This window comes from Phyllostomus discolor, chromosome 1 (genome assembly GCF_004126475.2).
Source record: "Phyllostomus discolor isolate MPI-MPIP mPhyDis1 chromosome 1, mPhyDis1.pri.v3, whole genome shotgun sequence".
Taxonomy (NCBI): Eukaryota; Metazoa; Chordata; class Mammalia; order Chiroptera; family Phyllostomidae; genus Phyllostomus; species Phyllostomus discolor.
The window spans coordinates 11,053,293-11,078,940 of NC_040903.2; the positions used below are offsets into that span (position 1 = coordinate 11,053,293).

General features: G+C 42.0%; 2 protein-coding genes across 8 annotated transcripts in view; one reads left to right on the top strand and one right to left on the bottom strand.

Annotated features, from left to right (window-relative positions):
• The first annotated feature begins 4,717 nt into the window (after positions 1-4,717).
• PACRGL (parkin coregulated like) lies at positions 4,718-21,649 on the top strand. 2 transcript variants are annotated; one of them, XM_028507636.2, is made up of 9 exons: positions 4,718-4,827; positions 8,539-8,606; positions 8,745-8,899; positions 11,178-11,245; positions 13,080-13,170; positions 14,633-14,767; positions 15,246-15,353; positions 16,132-16,212; positions 20,677-21,342. In XM_028507636.2, the coding sequence occupies exons 2-9, from the start codon at positions 8,555-8,557 to the stop codon at positions 20,731-20,733; spliced, it is 747 nt and encodes a 248-aa protein (XP_028363437.1). In that variant the 5' UTR covers positions 4,718-4,827; positions 8,539-8,554; the 3' UTR covers positions 20,734-21,342. The 2 variants fall into 2 exon arrangements, 1 of the variants encoding a protein (XP_028363437.1); XR_004901640.1 differs by lacking the exon at positions 4,718-4,827 and adding an exon at positions 21,533-21,649 and having other exon boundaries at positions 6,221-8,606; positions 20,677-20,839.
• Positions 21,650-22,128: 479 nt separating this feature from the next.
• The window catches only part of KCNIP4 (potassium voltage-gated channel interacting protein 4), a 927,129-nt gene continuing 923,609 nt past the window's right edge, over positions 22,129-25,648 (bottom strand). For 5 of the 6 annotated variants that reach the window (XM_028506525.2, XM_028506530.2, XM_028506528.2 and 2 more), the window contains one exon: positions 22,129-23,814. In XM_028506525.2, the coding sequence (XP_028362326.1) occupies positions 23,767-23,814 (48 nt within the window). In that variant the 3' untranslated portion in view covers positions 22,129-23,766. The remainder of the gene's footprint in view (positions 23,815-25,648) is intronic. The other variant, XM_036019314.1, reaches the window with a different exon arrangement.

Genomic DNA, 25,648 nt, shown 5'->3' on the forward strand with positions numbered 1-25,648 from the left:
GCTGCAAGGGGGAATCCCCCCGCGCCCTTGCCTGAGCTGCCAGTGGTTTGGTGGTCTTTGGCTTCTGCCTTCACCTTCACGTGGTGTTTTCCCTGTATGTGTTCCTGTGGCCAAAATTTCCCTTTTTATAAGGCTAGCAGTCATCTCCCTTAACTACTTAACATCTTCAATGACCCTATTTCCAAATTTTTAAGGTCACATTTTAAGGTAATGCAGGTCAGGACTCCAATGTATAACTCTGTGGGAGGAGGACTTCAACCCAGAACAGCCCTCATGGTCATAATATATGTCCTGACTCTCAGTGGAATCTTTGACTAAATCCCTGTACAATTATTGTTGGCTACACCTCAAGACACAATTACATTCTCCTTTATTCTGACACTGTGATTTTTATAATAATTTCACAAGAAATGCTTATTCTTTATATCATCAAGGGGTAGTTTCTGCTTCACCCTCACACATGCCTAAATTAGTGCTTCCTAAACCGTAAGGCACATTTCCTTGTGTGAGGGGGTCTTGGCAAAATGCAGAATCACATTCAGGAGACCTTGAGCAGAGACTGCAATCCTGTGTTTGTGTGTTTTTTAAGATTTTATTTATTTATTTTTAGAGAGGGAAGGGAGGGAGAAAGAGAGAGAGAGAGAAACATCAATGTGTGGTTGCTGGGGGTCATGGCCTGCAACCCAGGCATGACTGGGAATCAAACCTGCGACACTTTGGTTCGCAGCCCATTCTCATTTCACTGAGCTACACCAGCCAGGTCAATTCTGTGTTTTTAGCACACCCTCCAGGGATGACAGTGGTGCGGTGATGATGAAGCTCCAAGAACTGCACTGTGAGTAGAATGGCGTAAAGGTCCATCTACAAGTCGTAGATCAGGAACTAAGCCATCTGGAAATACAGCTTTAAAAAACAAATAAACACCCTGGCTGGTGTAGCTCAGTGGATTAAGGGCGGGCTGTGAACCAAAGCATCACAGGTTTGATTCCCAGTCAGAGCACATGCCTGGGTTGCAGGCTATAGCTCCCAGCAACTGCACATTGATGTTTCTCTCTCTCTCTCTTTCTCCTTCCCTTCCCTCTCTAAAAATAAATAAATAAAATCTTAAAAAAGAAACAAAAACAAATAAACAACAACAACAAAAAACCCTCAGCTAAAGACTATACCTAGTACTCTTAACTATTCATGTTATTTATAGAGAATGGAATCACGTGAACAGATTTTTCATTATAAGCTGACATTGTCACCATGGACACCTGTTAGAATGGGCAGAGAGGCAAAGTCAAGGCTTCCTGTTTCTGTTAGCCCTGTTGTCCATGACTTTGGGAAGGAGGACTCATTAACCCAAGATCAGCAGAGCAAGGATTCAGTACCTAGGGCTTAATGACCTGTTTAATTGTTTTAATTTTGGTCAGTGCCCTACTTTCTAAAAGACATACGAAAAACCCATTCCTTTCCTGCCTATCTCTAACCCTCGACTTAATAGGCTGTACTTGAACTAAGTGGAATAAAACACTCTTTAAATGGTTTATTATTCCAACTGTCACCTTTGGCTTAAAAAAACCCTGTAAAAGACTCTGAAACAAGTTATAAACTAACATAATAAAACCGTTTCTGTAAAAGTAACATTTCCTGCTACCCCGTGGCACTTCTTCCACGGAGACTGCAGCTAGACTATTTTATGTTTATTGACACAGAGTCTGGCTTGGGGGGTGGTATCATAAAGAAATGCTGACCACAAGAACAATTCTTGGCTTTGAAGTTTCAAAAGCCAAGTGCAAGAATTAGTCATTGCTTGGAAGAGTTTGAAGAACATGCCATCTTTCAGAGTCCAGGTCCAGATCCGAGTGCAAAGAGACAGCGTGCCCTGCCCTCCCCAACCGTCATCCTGATCCCAAGGCGATGTCCCAGAAGTAATGTGGGTCTGGATACCCCTGAGTCAAGCAGGTCTCAGGGTCAAAAGAAATGGCCACGTGGGGTATCTAGGCAAAAGACTTGAAGACAGTCTTGCAGGTTCCCATTATCTCTACAGTGTGCAACTCAACAGGTGGGTTTCTCTCACTGCACATGGGAAGAACAGAATACTTCCCAAGAGCTTAAGAGAAAGTTAAAACTCACTGAGAATGAGAATCTGGAATGAGAGGTATGCATGGACAATTTACATGGCTCGTGAACACCCAGTGGAGGGCCAGAAAGGTCAAAGGGCATCTCAGTAGCTGGCAGCAGAGGCAGAGGACAACAGAGGACCAGACACCTCACCCCTCCCAGCTTCACCACTCCCTCCCCAACTCATATCCAAGAAGAAGAAAGCCTTAGTTTCTTCACAAACTAAAGGGGAATTTGTAAAGGAAGCCAAATTCAACTATGAATCATAAATAAAGCCACTACTTGTGCCAATTCCATAGTCAGAGATTCATAGCCAATTCATGTAATTAGCTTCCCTTTACATTTTGCTTTATTTTCCAACACCTAATGATATGTGCTACATGCAGTGTGTACTCGGCAGCCACTTAACACAATGCATTTGTTTCACTTGGTTCTATGTTTGTACAACTATCTGAGGACATAGCTCTCTTTTCCTACACTCCAGTGGTCACCACTAGCCACGTGTGGCTGTTGAGGAGGTGAAATGGGGCTGGTCTGGACGGAGATGTGCTGTAAATATAATACACACACGACATTTCAAGGACTCAGCATACTAACAAGAAAGTAAAACATCACACTAATATTTCCATAATTATTGCACATTGATAGTACTTTGGACCTATTTCGTTAAATACAAATATATTATTAAACTGAATGTCGCCTGTTTCTTTTTACTTTTAAACAATGTGCCTACTAGAAAGGGAAAATTTTCCAGTGTGACTCACATTTTACTTCTCTTGGACAATACTGCCCTCATGCTCCTTCATGTTGGTCTCATTTACTTTCACCGACGTAACCATCATCATCATGGCTTAATTTTTTCCATGTGGAAAATAATTAAAATTAGAATTTAATTTTTCCATCGGGACACTCAATGATTACATGTCTAGCATTTCCTGACAGGGTGTCCTGGAAATTACACAGAAAAAAATGAGTTGTCTTACATCTCATTTCCTGATAATTGGGAATGATCAGTCAGTCTATAATTTGTACAAAAAAGAAACAGATTTCCTTTAATGTAATTAAGGCCAAGCCATTAATACCTCTGATATTTACTTTAAAATGCTTGGTGACTAAATGGATATAATTAAGAAATTTTCACAAGTGAAATAGGTATCAACACAGTAAGAAAAAATCTGAGTTTTTATCTGATGTATTATCTAGTTTATAACTTTATATGTGTATTGATACATTAAGAATAGAACAATTTAGCAAAGTTCTAGTTACCAAGAGGGGCTCTTTATTAATGTCTAAGGGAACTACAGAGAAAGTGCATTAACACCTTAGATTCTACACCTTTAATCCTGAAGTTGACCATTAAGAAAGGAACTGTGAACTTCATTCAGGCCAGCTTCAGCTGGATGTCTCACAGGCTTCTCAAATTAGTATGTCCAAGAAAGTACCCCCTGCATCACTGCATGATATCCACACAAAGTCAAAATGCCAATGAACCTGTTTCTTTATTTTTTAAATGAAGATAAGCTAGGTGCTGCTCAGTCGGACTCTGGCAATGCTAGGAGTGAGTAAGAAGGCAAGGAGATATAATAAATCTTGAAAAAGCTGGAGAAGAGGATAATAAGGTGAAAGTTGCTAAAAATAGGATCTTTTTTCTTTTGCTTTTTAAAAAGCACTGTTAGGCATGCATTGTGCAGATATTGGGGATAGGAAACTGATGGAGACAATTTCAGTTTAGTGGAGAAGATAGGTAAATACATCATAATTAAGAGTAAATGTTCAGATAGATATGTCTGCAAAGTTCACGGGACATTAGAGAAATTATAGAATCCATTCGTTCATTTATTCAGAGAGCATTTCCTGAGTCTTTACTACAATTTGCTAGCAGCAGCCTAGGAAAGGTGCTTCTGGGGCAGCAAATTCAGGGAGCAAGAATGGAGTTACAAAGGCAGGGTGAGATTACACTGTCTGGGGTGTTGAGACAATGACAGCTGTAGAGTTAGCTCCTGTCTAAGCAAACAGTTAAGGTTGGCAACAAAAGAGGACTTTAGAAAGGAATGCAGTAGACAGGTCTGTAAGGGTGTAGGCTTTTTACTATGACATCCCAAATTGCTCTTGGTGGACTCACAAGAGGACACACATTTTCCTGCAACATCTGTTTTATTAAATACCTGGAGTACAAAAGCACGCACTTTTCACTGTTAAAATAGGTATGTATTATGTAGTTGACGCAGTAGCATATGATTAGTAAGATATCACAGGAAACACAATTCTACAGCTGGGCAGGGCGATGACTGGCTTTCTCCCCTGAAGACTCCGAGGCTGGAGTTCATGGTCCCCAACTCCCAGATGACCTGGGCCAGAGCAAGATACCTGGTGAACACTGAGCATGTTAAGTGTGCCACTGGAGAGAGGCGGCAACGCATGGAATGAGGAGCGCTCTCCTCCCTGGACCTCTCATTCCTAAAACAACCCCCACCACGTGCCTTTTGGTCACCAGACAGCGAAGCTGGCTCAGGAACTGCCCTTTTCACCTCTGGCGCCTGTTGCCGGGGCAACCCTCAGCCGCCAGCCTATCTGCGACTTCCCTGCTATTGGCTTAGTGGTCATAACGTGCGTCTGACGTCATGCACGGCGCCGCCAGATCCGGGGATCGCGCGCAGCCTCCTTTTCCCCAAACTCAGGCGACAGGTGGCGGGAACCGCGGCAGTGGCCCAGCGGGCGCCGGTGAAAAGCCCCGTCTAGGGTGGCGGCTAGCGGGAGGGTCGTAGGGGCGGCTGGCGCGGTAGGACCGGTGCCCAGAGCCGTGGGCTGCGGGTGTGGGGCGTCCGCTGCGCTTTCCGGACTCTCTGGGCCTAGCCGGCTTCCGTTATGGCCTGTTGCTAGGGCCAGCGGACTCCGTTGCTAAGGACCCTGGAGATGCTGTGAGCCTAGAGCTCGCCCTTTCTTTTCCCGAGTCGTACTTTGACCCAGAGTAGCCTCCGTTCGCCTTAATTGAAACCGGCCGCCTTTTCTTCCACCCTCCTTAAAAAAAAAATCAGTTTTTCTCCATTTTCCCCCTACATGCCTTCTTTCTTTTCCAACTTTGACAACACCCTGGCCCTAAAATGGCCTTAGATACTAAGAAACGTATGGTGGTGGAGGAATAGAGGCTAGGAAAATGAAAAGCAAATTTAAGACCCTTGTTACTGGCCCGTTGGATTTACTTTATAGTAAAAGGGGACTGAGTAGGTGGTTACTGGGCTATGTCTCTGTGCTTTGGAATTAGAAAGAACTGGAGTGCGTTGCCTATTACGCTTTTGGAACTGTCTAAATAGGATTAGGGAAGAGTAAATAATGTGGCATCTGCCCTTGAGAATTTATCAAGCAGTTTCATGCAGTGTCTCAGAGCAGGGTGCGGGGTGTGGGGGGAGTGCATATAGTGAAAAAGAGGATTTACGAGTTGTTCAAAACAGTGAAAGAACGCTCTGCGTTCCTAGCTTGGACACAGATGCCTACAGCTAAGGAAACCTGAGGGGAAAGGGAGGATCCCACAGTGGAGCTCTCTGATACTGTGACATAGTTTACGTGTTTGGGTTAAGTGGATTTGTGGATTCTAGAGTCTAGAGTCTTCATATTGCTTTGTAAAAGAATGGTGGCCTTAGAATATTTATTAACATAAAGCAGTTCTTTATTTTTCACTTCCAATATTACCCTTTCACACCACCCTCTTCCATGTTATTTGATGAAAATGCACTCAAAAGGGTGGATGACCATAAGATAAATTAAGCATGTTTTCCTTTACAAACAACTCATGCTGCAGGTTTGTTGTCAGTAATCTACCAGATAGATATGTTTTTTAAATTGAGTGCACTTAATTTGTCTTTGAGACAAAAGAAGATACTTTTACCAATACATGGAAAAAAATTAATTATTTCAGAAAGAAACTAATTTAAGGTGTTTCAAAAGTGTCCATAGAAGTGTTTTCATCATTGTGTGTTTGTGTGGGTGTTTGTTGGTATCTGAAAATTAAGTACATTACACATAAGAACTGCCGTGTATACTGAACTGAAACCTTTGGAAACTCACTTTTTAACATGTTTAAAAGTGAAGTGAAGACTTCCAGTTAATTTTTTGAAGTCGTTCATAATGCAGTATCTTACCATTAGGACCTTCAAAGGAGCACCTTGGTGACATAACAGAGTGTACAGATTTAATTGTTCCAACAAAAACGTTTGCAGAATTGCTAGACAGTGTTGGAAAATGTGTGTCCCGGTTTGATGTGGCAAACGAGGCACTTGTTAGGATTGTGGGTAGGCCTCTTTGTGATAATACCGTTTTCAACCATGTCAGTTATGACAGTTTACGATCAAGACAGACTGATCTTAAACTGGATCTTCAAATTGGCATAATCCAAGCTATTAAACCAGATTTTTCAGAAAGAAGGAAACTATTTAATCACCTTAACCCCGCTATTATTGGTGATACAACAAACCACTTTGTATCATTATAAAGGAAGTGCTTAAAACTCAATATAGTACTTACTATGTGCCAAACATATACATAAATGTTTTACATATATTACTTTATTAGTCTTCATCAACATTTAGAATAGTTACTGTAGTTACCCCAATTGTAGAGTTGGAAATGAGGCACATATTTTTTTTAAATAGAATCTTAATGTATTGCTCCTCAGCGGGAGCTTCTCAAAACAGCCCAGGAATAATTGTAAGGACTTCTTAAACAATCACTGAAGTGCTGTATTAGGTCAGTGTGTTTAAAGCTTGCCTTAGCTTGTCTTAGAGTATTATCTGATGAAGTTAATGAAATGTGAATGACCATGTTTCTAGAAAAGGCCTTGGGAATGAATGCGAAGTGCGATGTTGGGAAGTAAGTCCTCTGCTGATCACAGGATGAGAAAATTAAGTCAGTATATTAAATTTAAAAAAAATTGGAATTTAAAGTTCTGTGCATAGCAGCATTCTAACGTTTATCTCTACAAGGCACTCTGCTCACATCATGGTTGAAATATTATCAGGCTCACTGTTACTATGTGGAGCTTGGTCTTCCTCGTGAAAGTTTCTAATCCGTTAAAATCAGCTCATGCAAGGGATCACTTCAGAAAGTATCAGTGTTTATCCTGAAGAAGAGGAAACTAAAGACCTGAGAGTCATCCTCAAATATCTGAAAGACTGTCCTTTGGAAGCATGGAAGGACTTTCCCTGTGTTGCCATCCGGGAAGATCTTACAGTGCAGTTGCAGTTGTGGCTGCACTACAGGCGTGAAGTGGAGAGTGCTCTCATGAAGGAATGACGGGAGTGTGTTGTAAGGGAGAGAGGAAGTAATCAAGTAGAAGCACGAAAGAAGCAGTGCAGAAATTAGAGGGCCATGGAAGAGAACATTTGAGAAACAGAAGATGGGAGAGGCCACGGGAATTTAGGATTGGAGCTTGGCCTGGGGATCCCAGCAGGCAGCTGGGTATGTGGGTCTGGTTGTGTGTGGTGGAGCACTCATTGGTAGAGATAGAAGTTTAGAAACCACTGATTGGGCAGGAAATCATGGGTTATGAACTAGACTCCTTTCATTACCAGAAAAGGGAAATAAGGAAGAGGGAGAGGTGAACCTCCTCCATTGGCTGGTGAGCAGGTTGATAATGTGACTCAACCATGGCTTTGATAGGCTTGATTTACCTGTCAGTAGATCAGGGAAGCGAAGCTTAGGGGGGTTACATAGTCTGCCTGAATTCCTGAACCTCATAATTGGCAGAGAGGAGATGCACACCCAGATATGAGCCCAGAGCTCTTTCTGCCTCGCCATACCATGTTGAACACGTCACAGGGTTGAGTGAAGGAAGCAAAGGAAAAGGAAACAGCAATGATCTGTAAGTTTTTCAACTTGATGGGCCAGAAAACTGGTGGTTCCTTGAGTTAACAAGGGATTTACAACTTCAGTGTGTATGATAACCTTTGGGTTATGTTCGATTCAAGGAGCTCGTGGGACATTGAGTAGGACAGTTTATTACATCACTGCAAAAGTAGGGCTTGGTATGCAGGCCATGACAGTTGGGACTTTGGAAAAATAGAGGCCAGAGAACGTGGACACCGTAGGGGATGTGCCAGCCACTCTTCAGAAATCTAGTTCGTGTTTTCTGCATGTGACCAGAGCATTGCAACTGAGTATCTGACTGTATATTTTGATAATTTGAAGGGGAAAAAATGTGGTTTTATACATTTTATTTTCTTATGGCCAGTTTTAAATTTGCTGTCATTGATCATACTGGAACTGATATAATCTTAGATTTTCTCATTAGTCTTTTCAAGTATTTTGCTCCATATCATACCACCATACTGTTTTTTGTGTGTGTCTTTTACTGTATTTTATACTGTATTCTGTTTTGGTCTTTCTAGTGTCAGTGAATTTCCTCAAAGTTTTTTGAAATCAAGTTTCATTTGCCTGCAGGACCACAGGGGAAGCAATGCAGAAGTCAGAGTGCCGCGGAGACGTGCAGCTGAGAAGCAGAGCGCCAGGTAGGTACGACACGCTGCTGCTTCAGGGAAGCGGCGAACTTGACTAGTGACACCTGAATCCTGGCTTCCACAAGAATGGGGGGTGAGTTTTACTGTTCTCACCTTTTTTGGGTTGATTTTTCTGGGTTTCTTTTCCAGGTAATTACAACCAAAGGACACCAGCAAGTCCACAAATAAAACACAGGACCGCAGTTCAACGAAGCAAATCCTCATCAGCAGCCAGTTCACCGGAGTCTGCAAGAAAAGCCCACCCTCGACCAAGTGATAAACTGAACCCTAAGACAATTAACCCGGTAGGTACAAGGGAGATTCTGATTCAGTAGAGTTTTCTAAGAACATGCGCATAGCACCCCGTTGAACCGTTCGAATCCTGTTTAAGGTCTCCTGTGCTAGTGCTGAGGTGGTGAGGCAGGGAGGGCGTGTGGCACGATGGTGAAGGGGGGAGAGGGTGTGGAAGTGAGTGCAGGTGACAGGTGTGAAGTGGGTATCAACCAGCGTTGGTAAATCCTGTCTCATTCCTGGGGATGTATGGTAGGATAGAAAACAAATTGCATATCGACCTTATTTTTTATTTGCTGTGATTTTTTGACATTCTGATATCAGTGAATAAACTTATATTTAGTTGTCATAGGATGAATTGCATGCCTTGATAGTTGCATAAAGGTCTGTAATCGTTTTTCCGTGATGTATAAACTTGCTCCACCAGAAATCCTAACTGTAGTGCCAGCTTCCTTTTGCCTTATCCCAGCAATTTAATCAGATTTAACAACAATGAGATTTAAGCACATAAAAGTACATAATTGTGTGTAAATCAGTGACTTACCCAAAAGTGAACACACCTGAGCAGCAGCACCAGGTGCGTTTGGCCCAGCCTCCATGGGCTGAGATGATAGTGGTTTCAGCTGGTTCTCTGATTTTGATGGCAGGTGAAATACGGCAGGTACTTAGGCAAGGATACAATGAACATTCCAAGAAACAGGACATTATCTACTTAGAAAAGTGAAATGAGCCCTGTCTGGTGTGGCTCAGTGGATTGAGTGCTGGTTTGCAAACTAGAGGGTCACTGGTTCAATTCCCTAGTCAGGTCACTAGCCTGGGTTGCAATCCAGGTCCCCAGTAGGAGGCTCCTGAGAGCCAACCACACATTGATGTTTCTCTCCCTCTCTTTCTTCCTCCTTTCCCCTCTAAAAATAAATAAATAAAATCTTTAAAAAATCTCTTTGAAAGGATGATGTCTCAAAAAAAAAGAAATTACAGTTTGAGTATCTATGTTCTTTCCTATGTTCCTATTTGCTATGTTCCTATGTTCTCTTTCTGTAATTTACAGAGTGTCAACGAAATTACAATCCTGAAGACCCCGATACTTTCTTGCTGTTACTTCCTTTTTCCATATTTAATTGATTTGTCTTAATTTTTTCCCAATATAAGCAACACTTTTTCAGTTACTTATCTTATATGATTCTTATTTAGAAACAAATTTTAAAACATATTTTTAGCAGGGATTATAACTCAAATAAAATATTACTATTGCTGTGAGTTACTATGCAGAATATGGGTTGAGCTTCACAAATGAATCTTTCATTGTGATATTGTATTTTAGTGAAACTTCATATGTATTTTTACTCAAAATGTGTTTTTCCAGAGGGAACAGGGCTAATTCTAAACTTAAACTTTTAAGTGTATTTTTAATTATTGTATGCAATTAAAAAATTTTTAGCTAGTTATGCATAGTAAGTTTCTATTTTATATTTTCAATGACTATTTTATTTAATTATATTCAGAGTACCATGTTGCGAAATATTTACTTTTTATATCTTTAGTTTCTGATCAATTATATTGAAACTCTGTATGCTGCGATTTTTAAACTGCTGTGATTGATCACCCCTTAAATTGCCTTTGAGAGTAGGTCCAGATTTAATCTATTCTTAAGATAATAATGTATAGCAAAACTGAAAGTCGTGAAGTTTTATATCTAGGCAGGCACATGGGGGCATTTGTTTCTGAGAGTCTTGCTCAGTCTCCAGCCCTATGACCCCTGCCCAGCCTAAGCTTTGATTTCTGTGGAAGCAGAAGGCCGGTTTGGGAAGGGACAGGCTCCCTGACGGTCCAGAGCACCCACACTTAGCTGGGGGACAGGCAGGGAGTGTGCTGAGGCCCGGAAACCAGTGTGCTTCCCTGCGCTTAACACCGCCGTTCAGCTCTCACCTTCAAAGGTCAGTCACACTGAGGAGGGGTTGAGGAGTGGTATCTTACTACATTTATGATAGTGTATATTTATCTGTATTATATTTATGTGTTATACAAATGGTTTCGGGCACCTTCAAGCCTTTCGAGACAGGTTAGGGTGGAAGGAAACACGCAGTGTGCCAGTGGTTGTGTATTCGGTCCGGAGAGGACTGACGCTTCCCAGCTGCGTTGCTGCAGGCACAGTGGTGCACTGGGAAGCTGAACGTGGCTGGAAAGTCAGGGTGTTCTTTTGCCTCTGACCTGAGCAGGACTAAAACTGATTAGATACGGACAAAGTGGAGGTGAGCGTAGTACTTATTGTATTCTTGTCATATTTCATTACAGTTTGGCGAACAAACACGGGCCCCTTCTGCATTTGCAGCTGTTTACTCTAAAGGAGGTATCCCTTGCAGGTAAAGTCAATGCAAGTTGTAACTCACCATGTTATTCAAAATAATTGAGTAAAATCAATACAATATTCAGTGTGAATGTATTGAAAGTTTTATTTACGAGGGAGGTTGAAATAAAGGTGACTTACACTTTTGGGCTGTTAGATTGGTATAGATCCTAGGACATTGTTGGAGAAAATAATTTTAATTCCAAAATAGAATTATCATAGATCTTCAGTAAACCACCGAGTAATTTAAGAAATTGATTGAACCAGCTTTTAAAACAGCCTAAGCATTCATTGGCTTGTGCAGGTTACAAATAAATTATTCTATTTTGTTTGTAAACTGAAAGTTGACAATTTAATAACATTGTTTTTATTATTTTTAAAAATTATATTTTAAGTATACAAAATTTCAAAATTACATTTGTTGTAATAATATTCCTTAATTGATTTTTTCTTACTTTTGATATAATTCTTTCCACCTTTCTAGAGAGAATTCAGAATTGTTTTAAAGAAAGCAATATAGGTTACTAATAGAGAGATATTATTATGAGATTTCACTCTCTAGAATCATTTATTTCTTTTTTTTAAGATTTTATTTATTTATTTTTATGGAGGGGAGGGAGGGGGAGAGAGAGAGAGAGAGAGAGAGAGAGAGAGAGGGAGGGAGGGAGGGAGGGAGGGAGGGAGGGAGGGAGGGAGGGAGGGAGGGAGGGAGGGGTTGCGGGGGGCCTGCTGGGGCCCATGGCCTGCAACCGAGGCATGTACCCTGACTGGGGATCGAACCTGCAATACTTTGGTTCGCAGCCCGCGCTCAATCCACTGAGCTATGCCAGCCAGGGCTTTAGAATCATTTATTTCTTATGAATATGTTTAGTTTTAGCCTTATATAATTGATAGAGAATTTTATTTTCATTGTGGAAAGAATAATCACATCCTTTTCTGGTTTGCTTTATTTTTCTAATATTTAAGAAATGTAGTTTTTAATGGTGTTTTCAGATTTGGCTGACTATGATATTCTAAATTGAAACCCTGTTAACATTCTTATACTTCCTTACCCACCCAAAGCAATTGATTGTTGCTAGAAATGTAAAACAGTGTTACTGAGGCCTCTTGCAGTTCCACAGATCACACGAAGGAGTCAAGATGAGAGCCTTTGAGGGTGGTGAAGAAGTTCACCGTTAAGGATTGTGGTGATGGTTCGATGTGTATGTTCACACATCAAAACTTACCACCCTGTGCACTTTAAATAAGTGCAGCTGATTGCATGTGCGCTGTGCCTCAATGCAAGGTGCTCAAAAGAAAGAAGCGGCAGCAGGAGCTTTAATTCAAGAGGCTGCCCCTTTGTTACCCCATGTGGGCCGTGTCTCCTTCCTGGAGTCCGTTCTCTCCCACACGGATGACGCCTGGCTGGACTGAGCATCATTTCTGTCAGCATTCAGTGATCTGTATCCAAAAACGATGTTTGTTCTAAAGTAAATTTTTGTTTCTAATTATTACACTTTGTATTTTCTATTTTGAGTAGATTATTTTGTTATAATGATGACTGAAATGCATCAACTGTAACATTTGCATTGAGACTCACAACAACATGCTTGAGCTCCAAAACTGCAGATTTAGCAAATGCAGGGTTGTTTAGTTTTCCAGCAATTTTGCCGAAAGGGTAAGGATTTGCAGCATTACAGGCATTGCTTTATAACACGTCTGTAATATGGTTTGAAGTCACGGTTTTTCTACATGTTACAAAATAATTTTAATGTGGTTGTGTTCTAGAAAGAGTACATATGTGTCAGATATTCACTGCTTAGTATATGGTTACGTCGTTCTTGTTACATTCACTGGTTTTTATACTGCAGGTTGGTCCATGGGTCAGTCAAGCACAGGTTGCAGTGGGAATGTCCTCCCGCAAATCTTCCGTTTGATCCTCTTCTCATCACTTTAGCTGAGGTAAGTAATTACTCCATCTCTCCTAAGTATTTATGGGAAAATATCTTTTAAAATTACATTAAATGTTATTTTGTAACTCATCAGTAAATTGGAATCTTTACTTTTGAATCAAGAGCCAAACAATAGGCATTAAAGCACTGCACTGTCTTAGGAACTACGTATACCGGTAATTGGCGTATAGTTATTAGAAACTAATTAATCAGCTTTATAAGCATGAGGTTAGTCTACACAGGTATTTATAGGTAAATGGTTGAAATATGCATGCTTCAAATGTAGAAGTAGTTAGACTCAACGCGGAGGAACATCTTTGTTGAACTGGTCAAGTCAGGAGGGCATTGGCGGTGAGCGTTCAAACCAACTCAGGTCATGAGTGCTTGGTCTGTCCTGTTCAGCTAGTCCTGTGTCCACGGTGTGTTTCTTAGGTGACTGCTGTTAACGCCCTAATTTCTTTTGTAGGATTTTCTAGGGTCTTGTTTTCTTGTGCATTTTAAGTAGAAAATCATAGAGGTGCTTTTATAGAATTAAAAAAATTGAATAGGTTCCTTTATATTATTTAACATTTGTGTCAGGAAAACAAATTGAGAGATCATGGTAAAGGTAAAGGGTCCGATAATTATGCATTCAGAAAGTGGTGTTTATAAACATACATTTCAGACTAATGCATTATGCTTTCAGGTAGTGTTTAGGAATGTATACAAAATGTATTTATTATACTAGTATGTTTTTCTCTTCCTTTTTTTCTCTTTATTTCTTTTTATTTACCTTTTCTCTCCCTTCCTCCCTTTCTCTCTTTACCCCCTTCCTTTCCTTTTTAAAGTTCCTTTTTTTTTTTTTTAATGCAGTGTTTTTAGAATGTTGTGGAATTTTTTTTTTTAAGATTTTATTTATTTATTTTTAGAGAGGGAAGGGAGGGAGAGAGAGAGAGAGAGAGAGAGAGAGAGAGAGAGAGAGAGAGAGAGAGAGGGAGAGGGAGAGAGAGAGAGAGAGGGAGAGAGAGAGAGAGAGTCATCAATGTGCGGTTGCTGGGGGTTATGGCCTGCAACCCAGGAATGTACCCTGGCTGGGAATTGAACCTGGGACACTTTGGTTCCCAGCCCGCGCTCAATCCACTGAGCTATGCCAGCCGGGTAAAGTTCCTTTTTTTGTTTCTCCTTTTTTTCTGTTTCTTTAATCTTTTCTTATTATTTTTCCTTTCTCCCTTCTGTCCTTCCTTCCTTCCTCCCTCCCACCCTCCCTCCCTTCCTTCCCTCCTTCCTTTTTTCCTGTGGATAGATATCCTTTCTGTCTCATGTATGTGTCTTATTCTACATTTTTTCCGTTTATTTAAAACTGTAATATTAAACTTCTGTACCATGATTAAGAAAACAATAAGACTTGATCCTCACATAAGTGAGAATTCAATTTTTCTTATTAGCATAAGCAAATGTGGATTTTGTTTTGTTTTGTTTTGGGTCTTTGTCAGGGTCTGAGAGAGACCAAACATCCGTACACCTTTGTTTCAAAAGAGGGCTTTAGAGAGTTACTTTTGGTCCAAGATGCTCCCGAAAAAGCTGTGCCTCTGCTTCCTCGACTAGTCCCCGTGCTGAAGGCAGCCCTGGTATGTTCTTTACTCTTTGAATTTTCTGTGGTCCATTGAGGATATTTTATGTCTTCCTTTTCTTCCAAATTACATGCTAATTAGCTTTTTTACCTGTTCTGTTTATATGCAGAATTAAGTCACTCTTATTCAGAGCCAGATAATCATTTACTTGAAAACACCTTTAAAGGATGTACTAAAAGTAAAATGGGACATTTTGAGTAATTAGAGAAAGTAATGAACCTCACAGCCATCTTTCTGCATGGTACAATATATCTTAGTTAATGGTCCAGTCCCATTTTTTATAAAATTTGTATGTTGCTTCTACATGTCTTGCATTAAAGATTATTTTTTAAATTCTGGGTTTGGTTGGTTATGTTCTAATTTTGGACATTCAATTCAGTCTTATTTTTTTTCTCCTGGCTTGTCCTCTCTCCTAACACGTCCTTCCTTTCTCTTTTCTTTCCCTTCCTATCGGTGACCCACCGACACTGCACAGGCTCACTCAGACGACGAGGTCTTTGAGAGGGGAGTAAATGCCCTGGTGCAGCTGAGCGTCGTCGTCGGCCCTTCTCTGAATGGCCACCTGAAGCACCTGCTCACGAGTGTAAGTGCCGGGAGGACTGGGGAGTGGCCGTGCCTCCGCGCCGGCCCTGTCCTCTCTCCGTGAGGCAACGGCGTCGAGTGATGCAAAGCCTCAAAAGACAAAAACAGAAAACCAGAGCAAACCTCATAATGATAATGAGAACAAACCTCATTATCTTAACCACAATCATCCTAATGCTTCCTAAAGTATGTAACCGATGGACAGTTACTCCAGATGTTTTCACTGGAAAGCAGCTGAGGAACAGAACTTAGAGTTGCGCTGAGAAGTAAGCAAAGTTGATGCGCACAGATTAATGAGCACTGTAATGGTCTGATGCCCGTGTTGGTGGGGAGCCATGAATTACAGGCAGAGCTTAGCCACCCTCTTACGTAAGTGTATGTCGCCATTGAAAACACCTGTTTTAGAGGCTTAGCTTTCCATCACAGTTCTCCAGATGCTCTTGCAAATTATAAAATGGAAAAGTGTGCAGTTTCATAGAACCCTTAGTCTGGATACTACACTGTAGCAGATTTTGTAGGACTGGTGTTACTTGAAATAATTAAACTAATAGATTTTTGTTCCCAAGAAATGGAGTGGCATCTATTACATACATGCTTCAATGAGGTACTTCCTAAAAGCAGCCTTGGAGCCTAAAGCAATTAAGTGGTATTCATGGACAGTAAAGATTCAATGACTTTATTTTTGGTTAGCCTGTTTTTTAGTTAAGTTTTACTTATACTTATGGTGAATATTACTGCTTTTTGAAATCATTTTATTTCCCCTAATCTTATTTTTAAAGCTTTCAAAGAGACTAAGAGACAAGAAATTCAAAGAGCCCATCACCAGTGCGCTACAGGAGCTGGAGCAGCACGGCGGAAGTGTAAGTGGTACATTCTTCTTTAAGCCGTAATCCTTGTTCCACTTTCAGTCACATTACGGAACTCACTGTGCAATACACATGCTCTCGTGTCAGCCACAAGTGACCATGTGGAGTGGACACTAGTGTTTCCCTCTCGGAGCCCCGCGTTTGGTCTTGCCCAGGTCACAGGAGTTTCAGCGCTGGCCTTCGGCCCCCGGTCCGAGGGACTCCAGGCTGTGCAGTCACTTAACCGTGCTGACTGGGTAGCTCTGCGGACAGCGGTACAGGGTTTTTATCCCTTCATTTTGAATTTTTGGATGTTTTGCTTTAACCATTTAAAAGTTCAAAAACAGGAGATTAATGTAGACAGCTGATTGAAAAACAGTATTTTCCTTTCATGTGCCATTTTTTCTAAAATTTTATAATTTTCTCATAATCGTAGACTGAAATGAGGTTTCTTCCCGATGTCTGCAGTGATCTGTCCGGCAGCCCGTGTGTGCGTGTGCGCACTCACGGGGGTGGCTCGGGTGACTGTTCTAACTGCAAGAAGGTGCAAGAATGGAGGGGGTTCATTATTATCTGTGTGATGTCAAATAATGAGGCTTTTTCATCTTTTTTTAAAGATTTTATTTTTAGAGAGAGGGGAAGGAAGGGAGAGAGGGAGGGATACATCAATGTGGGAGAGAAACACAATTGGTTGCCTCTGGTGTGTGCCCTGACCAGGAATCCAATCGGTGACCTTTCACTTGGTGGGTTGACAACCTACCAACTGAGCCACGTGGGGCAGGGCTGGGTTTTCATCTTCTGAAAGAAATGTCCAGAGAATACAGCCTCTAAATATTTTCATTCCCATCTTGTTATGGAGCTCATGTTTAATCGAATCTTAATGACAGAGTTACATTGCAAAACTTAGTTTCATTCTAGGAATGTTCTGAAGGAATTAGTTACAGACATTCATATGACTGTATACAATTTTAAAATAGCAGGTGTTTTAGTTTAAACTTTGCCTAAATTACCCAATTTGACCAATTTTGGGGACTTTTTAAATTGATGACATTCTGCATGATGAATGCCTCGAATAAAGTTTATGAGCAGGAAGGGATTGCCGAAGCTACTAGATAACAGGTTTCTTTGTTGTGTGGGGGCCCTAGGCTGAGGACTAGTGTTCGGATGCCTTCTGGTGGTACACCAAACTGCCCCCCCCACCCAGTCCAGTGTTGCTCCTTAGCAGAAAGGGAATTCTTGCTTGCAAATGTGCCTGCTGCTCTGAGAATTGGAATGCAGAATGAATTTGTTCTTTCCTCCCCGTGAAATGCAAGGGAACAGATGCTTACTGTGGCACGGCTTTTCAATCAGACAAACTTCCCAGGTGGCTGTCACACATCCTGTGGACTGGTGTGGGGAGTGGGGCAAGCAGACAGGGGCAGCCCAGTGTGTTAGATTGCATGGGCGTGCCTAGGAAGGAGGGGTAGTTCGTGCGTAAAGTTCAGAAACCGCACACTAAGATTTGGAGGGGGGTGCTCCCAAGGGTGTAGTTGATGGATCCAGGGTCTCAGAGATAGTTACCAAGGGAGCCTCTTCCACTACTCAATCTCTTCTGTTTTGAATCATGCCAGTGCAGAATAAGAAACGATTTTGAAGTCATAATGGATATTAAGTAGTATTTATTCCTTCAGACTTTTTTCTCTACTTGTTCTCTTACATGATATTTTTTATGTAATGTCCTTACATCAGTTATTATTACATACCATATTACTACATATCAAAAACTTTCCCTAGGCTTAATTATTTTTGTGCTTGCTTTGGATACTTGTAATCCTTCATGAAATTAATGAATGCTCTTTTTTTCCCTTCTAAAATGTAAACATTTATATTTGTTTCTCTTTCTTTAAATATTTAGAGAGAAGTCTTTAAAAAAGAATATCAATGTTGTGGTGTTGATACAGGGTGTAGCCAGGGGGCCCCCAAACAGGGATTTGTAATGGGGGCCAGAACTCAGGGTGTTCAGGAAATATTAAGAAAATATATGTATAGGATGTCCTAACCCCCACAAGTCTGAACTGGGGGCATGGGACAAATGGAGCAGGGCCATTGAGAGCTATTTTTGCATAGCAACAGTTTTGCAGATAACCTCTGGCATGGTCATTTAACATATCTATAACCTGTAACTGGTTGCATAGATATGTTAAACAACTGTAGCCCTGCTTTGAGCCAGGGAGGTGGGAGTGACTTCAACCCATGATGTAACTGGGAGGCACCTGCCCCTGGTTACAGCACCTGTGTGAGGGCTTGGAGATGATTAGCTCCATGCCATGGGGCCACGCCTGCCTGGACTTACTGTGGCAGCCCAGTAGAGATGGAAAAACACGGGAATGCTGATGGGTGTAATTGATTGAGGGAGGAGTCGGAAATGGGGCTGCAGAAGAAGATTGGCGCTGGGGTTTAAACCCAGGCACGGCAGCCACGGAAGGGGGAAACTGTCACAGGTGGGCACAGGTAACCAAGTTCTTGGTGATCGGGACAAAGAATTGAACCAGACACCCAGTATATACCAGAGAACATGGGAGCAGGCCAACTCCAAGCAGAGACTGACCTCATGAGCTGGAGGGACTCTATTCTTACAGGGCAGATCATCCTTCCTGGCTAATTTTGGTGGGCTTTTACTGTGCATGTCCAAGTAGTTTTACTTTAAAGCTACTACTGCACATGTGGTCTCCCATGATTTTCCCTGATTGGCCATCAGGGAAGGGGGCCCCACAATGTTATCAAATTGACCCCCCCTTTTCTCCTGGGGTCCCCCTGTATAGGTTTACCCTTCCCTTTGCCAGAGAATTATAACTCTCCATGTTAGAGATTGGTGAAAAGGAAAGGAATTGTTTATTCAAGTTATACAGACTTAAGAGTAAAGACTTAATGTCTTCATCAAAATCCCTAAGTCCCTTAACCCCCCCCCCCACACACACACAGTCCTTCCTTCCCCCTTTGCCCAGTCTGGGGTACCATTTCTCAGGAAGAAATAGAAGTCCGTGGCTCAGGCAGCCCCCCGTTCTTCTTAGTAATCTGTTCTCAGCTGGTAGGCCTCCCTCGGTTCCCCGCACCATCATTTGACACTGGGATCTCCAGCTAAAAGCTGCCTGGTGGTTCTTCTCATGGCTTCGGGGGATCCCCACTCTGCCAAAAGCACACGATTCTCTTCACTGCCACAGCCGCATGATCCTCTCGTCAATGGCTGCCGAGTCTCGGTTTAAATCCCCTCGCCAATCTTTCTCTGCAGCCCCATTTCCAGCTCCTCCCACAATCAGCTACACTTGCCAGCACTCCCATATCCTTCCAGCTTCACTGGGCTGCCATCCTGAGTCTGGGCAGGGGTGGCCCCATGTGGTGGAGCCAATCTTCTCCAAGCTCCCACGCAGGCACTGTAACTAGGGGGAGTTGCCTCCCAGTTACATCTTGGGGGGAAGTTCCTTCCATCCCCCCAGCTCAGAGCAGGGCCACAGCTACTTAACATATCTATGCAACCAGTTCAAGGCTATAGATATGTTAAATGACCATACCAGAGGTCAGCTGCAAAGCTCTTGCTATGCAAAACAGCTCTCAATGGCCCTGCTCCATGTGTCCCTTCCCCCAACTCACACCTGTGGGGAGGTGGTGAGGACATCCCATATATCTTTCTAATATTTCCTGGACACCCTGAGTTCTGGATCCCATTACAAATCCTTCTTTTGGGGGCCCCCTGGCTGCACCCTCCTACAGTAGGACAGGGAGGAGCCCTGGAGCACAGGGGGGTTCCATTTGATAATAGTGTATTGTTCACCGCTCCCCCCACCCCCAACAGTGTCTCACTTCTTAGGGCCTGCAGGTATCACACCGATGGGAAGACTCCTGGGAAAACAACATTATCAGTGACGGTCACAGTGCCATTCTCTTATAACTAATCAGTTCTTAACTGGCCTCAAATTGAAATTGGTTCCTTCTGAGCTTGATTTCTTTATTTTTCCTAAGTGATACACAGCTGTCCAGGTTCACGCTTACATACAACTCGATCTTTATTGATCACATGGGAAAGTGTTTCATGCCGGCTGCTTTACTGATTACTTTTGACAGAGTAAACTCATTTAATCTTGACTACAACCCTCAGAGGGTGTTGGGTTGTTATTCCCCTTGAAAGATCTAGAAACAGGCACAGAGACCTAATTACCTCCAGGTTTGACAGGGAAGTGGCTGGCAGAGGCTGGATTCAAATATTGGTATTCTGGTTCCTAACTACTTCTCTAGTTAATCTTTTTTAAGTAAGAGATAACCTATGTTTAACTCAAAAAAAGTTTCACTTCTCACTTCATCATTCTGCTGTTACCCCATTTTGTTTGTTTTGACCTTTGACCTTTTGTTTGCTTTGACCTGTTGAACATGACTTTGCAAATGTAATACCTCTTAGAGGAACCCCGCATGGTAATAACAAGACTAATTTCTTTTTTCTGTTGACAGGAATGCCTTATCATCATCAAAGCTAAAATTCCGACATACTGCTCCATATGTTGTTGAAGAAGAGGGCCCCCAAAAATCCTCCTGCTGCCCGGTGGCAGGTGTTACACTCGCAGACCGCAGACACCTGGGCGGCCTCTGCCCCTGCCCCTCAGTCTGTTGTTTTGTAACTCACAGCCACCGTCCATTCTTTACTGGTTTCAGGTGAACATACGCAGTTCCACAGGATCATGGGAAGTGACTCAACAACGAAAAGGCGTAGTTAATAAAGGAAAGGCATTTTAAAAAGTTCTATATAGGACCGTTTTGTGAGGTTTATTTTTCCTATTTCTATGGTTTGTGTGAACAGCTATTACTGAGTTTACAGATGTGTTTGTATTTATTTTCTAATGACTTTTATTTATAACATTCCTTTTGTAATCAGTTTGTAGCTATACACCTATTTCTAGACATTTTGCCATATCTGGATTTTATATTTATCAATGCGATAGAAATTTAAAATAGTGGACATTTGTGAATTCACTGTTTATTGTTTGTAAATATGTATTTCATAATGTAGAATGCTTGGGAATATTTTTTCCAGAGTATTCTAGTTAAAATTTTTTTAATGTGTAAATTCTCTCATAAGTATGTTGTTTATTACAACTCATTAAAGCTGCCTAAACTTTAGGTGTTAATTGTATTTCATAAAATGTTATTTTTATATTTCGTAGACTGAATTCAGTACATGGAGAGATTCTGAAATTAAAAATTTAAAACTCTTCTATGTGTTCATTGATTTTGTTAGGCTTGTGTTGAACAATTAAATTTAAAAAGGTTTTGAAATTTATGGGCATTGTTCTGAGTGTCGATGTTGTAGAAGCTGACTCTGGATCATTTTACAAGAGAAAGGAGTAGAAGAGAAATAAAAACCAAGAATAAGACCTTCCGTCTTAAGGGCAAGAACGGAGCCCATGGGAGCCCGAGTAGTCCCAGCAGACCCCTTCCAAATCCGCGCCCTCGGACGCTGCCCGGGGGATGGGTGTTCAGGGTCGCGTTCCCATGAGGGCAGCACGCCCTGTTCCTAAGTGCCCGAGAAAGCACTTCCTCCGCTCTGTCCTTGCAGCCCCTGGGGGGAGCGCTCTGCAGGCCCACTTTAGATAGTCTCACGGCAGAAATCTGAAAAGATAAAAGTAACTTCTGAAGCGTCACAGTCGTGAAATGCTCATCCTCCTTCAGATCCTTTGTGCTTCCTGGCTCCCCGTCTGGTATGCATGGTCCTCAGGTCTCACTTGTCCCATCCTCAGGTCACACAACCTAGGACATCTGCCTGCCCCAGCCTGGCTTTCCCTCTCCCTCGTTGCAGCCAGCACCACCCCAGGCAAAGACATCTACAATCCAGAAAACGCCATAAGCAAAACCACTTTCAATCTAGTAATGATGAAGTGGGTTTGAATAAAAACCCGTGAGATACAGTAGAGTTATAAACATTTTATTTGCTTTTATTTTTTCTTCTTGAAATACAAAATGTGCACGTCGAGTTTACACAAACACGCGATGGCGGATTTCAGTGTACATGTATTGTACTACTTTGAACTTCTACACTGGTGCTAGCAGGGCAGCTCTCCACATCCTATCTCTACACCAGAATAGATACCTGATTTGTTGTCGCAAAGACAGTCGCAAGTTTCCTCCTCCTGTCGCCTCTTGGTCTCTGTGATATTTCTGCAAAACTGAAGGTGTGTGTATCTTTAGTAATGTGGCAACTTGACAATTTTGGCTTAAGTGAGTTAAAAAGAATCAGCATTATGGGAGTTTTATGGTACGCTAAATCATGACACAGGCCAGATAAGTTGCTTAGCACTTGTATTCATTGTCAACTACGTTTTGGTATTGGAGTTCTCACTATAATGGAATCACTGGTGTTTTCAAAGTGATTTTTGCTTGTTTCTAGCACACATCGGGGAAATGGAGGTTTCTTTGTCCCTGATGGCATGAATTTATAAACATGCCATGAGGAAGTCAGGGCAAGGGGTGCAATCGGCTTTCAATGCTGTTAAAATTTACTTCTTTTTTTAGAAGAGTTTATATTTAGACAGAGGGGAACAGAGGGAGAAAGGGAGAGAAACATCAATGTGTGGTTGCCTCTCATGTGCCCCCTACTGGGGACCTGGCCCGCAACCCAGGCATGTGCCCTGACTGGGAATCGAACTGGCAACCCTTTGGTTCTCAGGCTAGCACTCAATCCACTGAGCCACACCAGCCAGGGCTAAAATTTACTTCTTATTAAGCATTCCTGGGTCCTGAAGGACAGATATCCTGCCCCTTGGCATATGCCTATAAACATCCTCACTTTGTTTCGCACCTTGGACTTCCACTTAATGACAGTAGAAAACAGTCAACCTGGAAGATTGAACAAATCCAAAATTATATACATCGTCCAGACCTTAGCTATAATGTGTACTTATGAAAAATTAAGAAATGCTTATTAAATAAGCTATTAGGCATATGCTGACACTTGGTGTTAAACTAATTTGTTTTTGAAAAATGCCAGGTAAATGGATGTTTTGAACAGAAGGTGGCAAATCCATAGACACCGGGGCCATGGGTTTGCTTTCTTAAACTGGGGTAATCCTGTTTACTTGTAGTGCATGAGTAGACCTGCAGCCTACAAACGTGAAAATTAATTTCTGGAAATTAAATGCACATGCCAGTATTTTAGAAAACCACTTAAAATCCTGGGGTTGAGTACATCCAAATGAGTAGCAAAAAACAATAAAATAAATTTAAAGTCACTGATAATGGGAAGGTCTTAATAATCCCATGGCTAAAGTACCAATAAAACTATATGCCAGATTCTATTACTCGTGAATATTCACAGGGTGTGACGTGACTGAAACCATCCCGTGAACTAACTCAGGGGCATTATGAAAAGGATGCAAATTTAAAAGTGGGAAACTCAAATCTTTTGGGAATTGCTTCATAATAAACAAAGCTGGTTTGCATAATATGCCTCAGTGTAAAGCTGAGCAATCTATGCTAAAAGTGGTAGCTCCAACTTGTAAGTGTGGTAGAACAGTTCACATTTGTCTGATCGAGGATGTATTTGACAAGTTAAATCACATTTTCGAAGAGCTGCATGGAGCGCATTATGTTTTCATCCTGTAAGGGGAAAAAACAAGATTAAATTCAGCATATGTGCAAGGGAAAGTACAGTAAACCCTCATGTGATGTCACTGATAGGTTTTGTGACTAAGCGAAATGACGTATAGCTATAAACAAGGGTTAAGTTCCCATGGCATCTCAACATCATAGTGAAACAAGGTTGAATGAATGGCATTGAACGAAATGACTTGGAATAAACGACACTGGAGAACATGACGTTATTCGAGGACCTGCTACACATTGTTTTCCTCTAAACACTGCCTGTCCCGGGCAGCCCCTACACCCCAAGCTCACATGCTCTTTGCACGTGTAAACAGCGTTCTGTCCACGCTCCACACAGACAGCTGGAGAGCCCCTTTTACGTTTTGTTGAGTCTGCTAGGCTTTCAATATTTCATTGAACTCTTGTTGCTAATAAAGATATTTCCCAAACCAGAATGCCGGAACAGAAACTAGAGAGTCAAGGAGGGTAAGACAAAGAGAGCAAATGCAAATTTTGGCATTCCAGGTGGACCACAGACTTGAACGTGCAGAAGGAAACAGGTTTGTGTGCGCATTGGAGAGAGACGATTTCATGAAGAATGGAGGCTGGGGCTTTGGGACATGTTTTCAGTAATTGCACCTTTCCCTGGGTATGTCAGGGCTAAATCTGGGTTGCCTCTAGGAGCCTTTAAAAGTGAATGGTCTCTCAGTGCCAGAGAAAGAATTGTTTGGGGAAAACCATTGCCCCGTGGCTGACTTTGGTGTAGCATATTCCTTAGGAACATAAGGGACAGACTGTGCGTCATGGGGGCACGTGGAGGCTGTATGAGAATGGCATTCGGTGAGCTTTCTACAGTAATGGTGAACGATGGCTGAGCTAGTGATGACCTCCACTCCTAGGCGCCAGGTCACAACAGCAGCGTGGAGCAGGTTGGTGCTACCCGCTTGGAGTATGAGTATAGAAACAAGCAGGCACCGGCAAAGGGGAAGTGTGTCAATATTTAAGTGGAAAAGCTAAAGCACCAGCAAACTGCATCCATGTTTTTAAAACTGTTCATTGTGGTTGTAGCCACACACGAAGTCAAAGAATTCCAGGTAAGCTAAAACTGGCCTCCCACCAGCCAGATTTCTCCTCGGAGAGAATTTACTCCTCTTTGTTTTATGCACCTGAGACTGTTATTACTTCAGCCAGTTCTTATCCTTGTGCATTAAAGCAATGATGTTTCTCTTAACAATCAGCCCTAAGCTTGGGCTGTGATGAATGCTTAACTGTACCAGAATTCTAGTGCTATGGAGATATAATAGACAACATATATGTTGTAAGTGAAGTCCAGGCAAAGAACAATTTAAATCTGACACAGGTTTTTTTTTTTTCTGGTAAAGATTTTATTTATTTTTAGACAGAAGGGAAGGGAGGGAGAAAAAGAGGAAGAGAAATATCAATGTGCGGTTGCCTCTCATGCTCCCCCTACTGGGGACCTGGCCCGCAACCCAGGCATGTGCCTTCACTGGGAATTAAACCAGCAACCCTTTGGTTCACAGGCCAGCCCTCAATCTACTAAGCAACACCAGCCAGGGCTAAATGGAACATGTTTTATTCTCAATGACGAATACTCTGTTAAAGCAGGGGTGTCAAACTATTTCACTGAGGGCCACATCAGCTTCGTGGTTGCCTTCAAAGGGCTGAATGTAATTTTAGGACCGAATAAATGTAACTGCTCCTTAACAGTTAAGTGAGAGCTCGGTGCTGCCACCGGGTGCCGGGAAACAAGGTGCAGGGCCGGATAAAACAAAGTGGAGGGCTGGATTGGGCCTGCAGGCCTTGTGTTTGCCACCTGTGCTCTAAAGGG

Excerpts from the sequence above, each read along its gene's own strand:
- PACRGL (XM_028507636.2), top strand. The coding sequence starts at position 8,555 with ATGCAGAAGTCAGAGTGCCGCGGAGACGTGCAGCTGAGAAGCAGAGCG. Across the intron at positions 11,246-13,079 it reads AAAGGAGGTATCCCTTGCAG|GTTGGTCCATGGGTCAGTCA; the intron begins GTAAAGTCAATG and ends TTTATACTGCAG. Across the intron at positions 16,213-20,676 it reads TGGAGCAGCACGGCGGAAGT|GAATGCCTTATCATCATCAA; the intron begins GTAAGTGGTACA and ends TTCTGTTGACAG.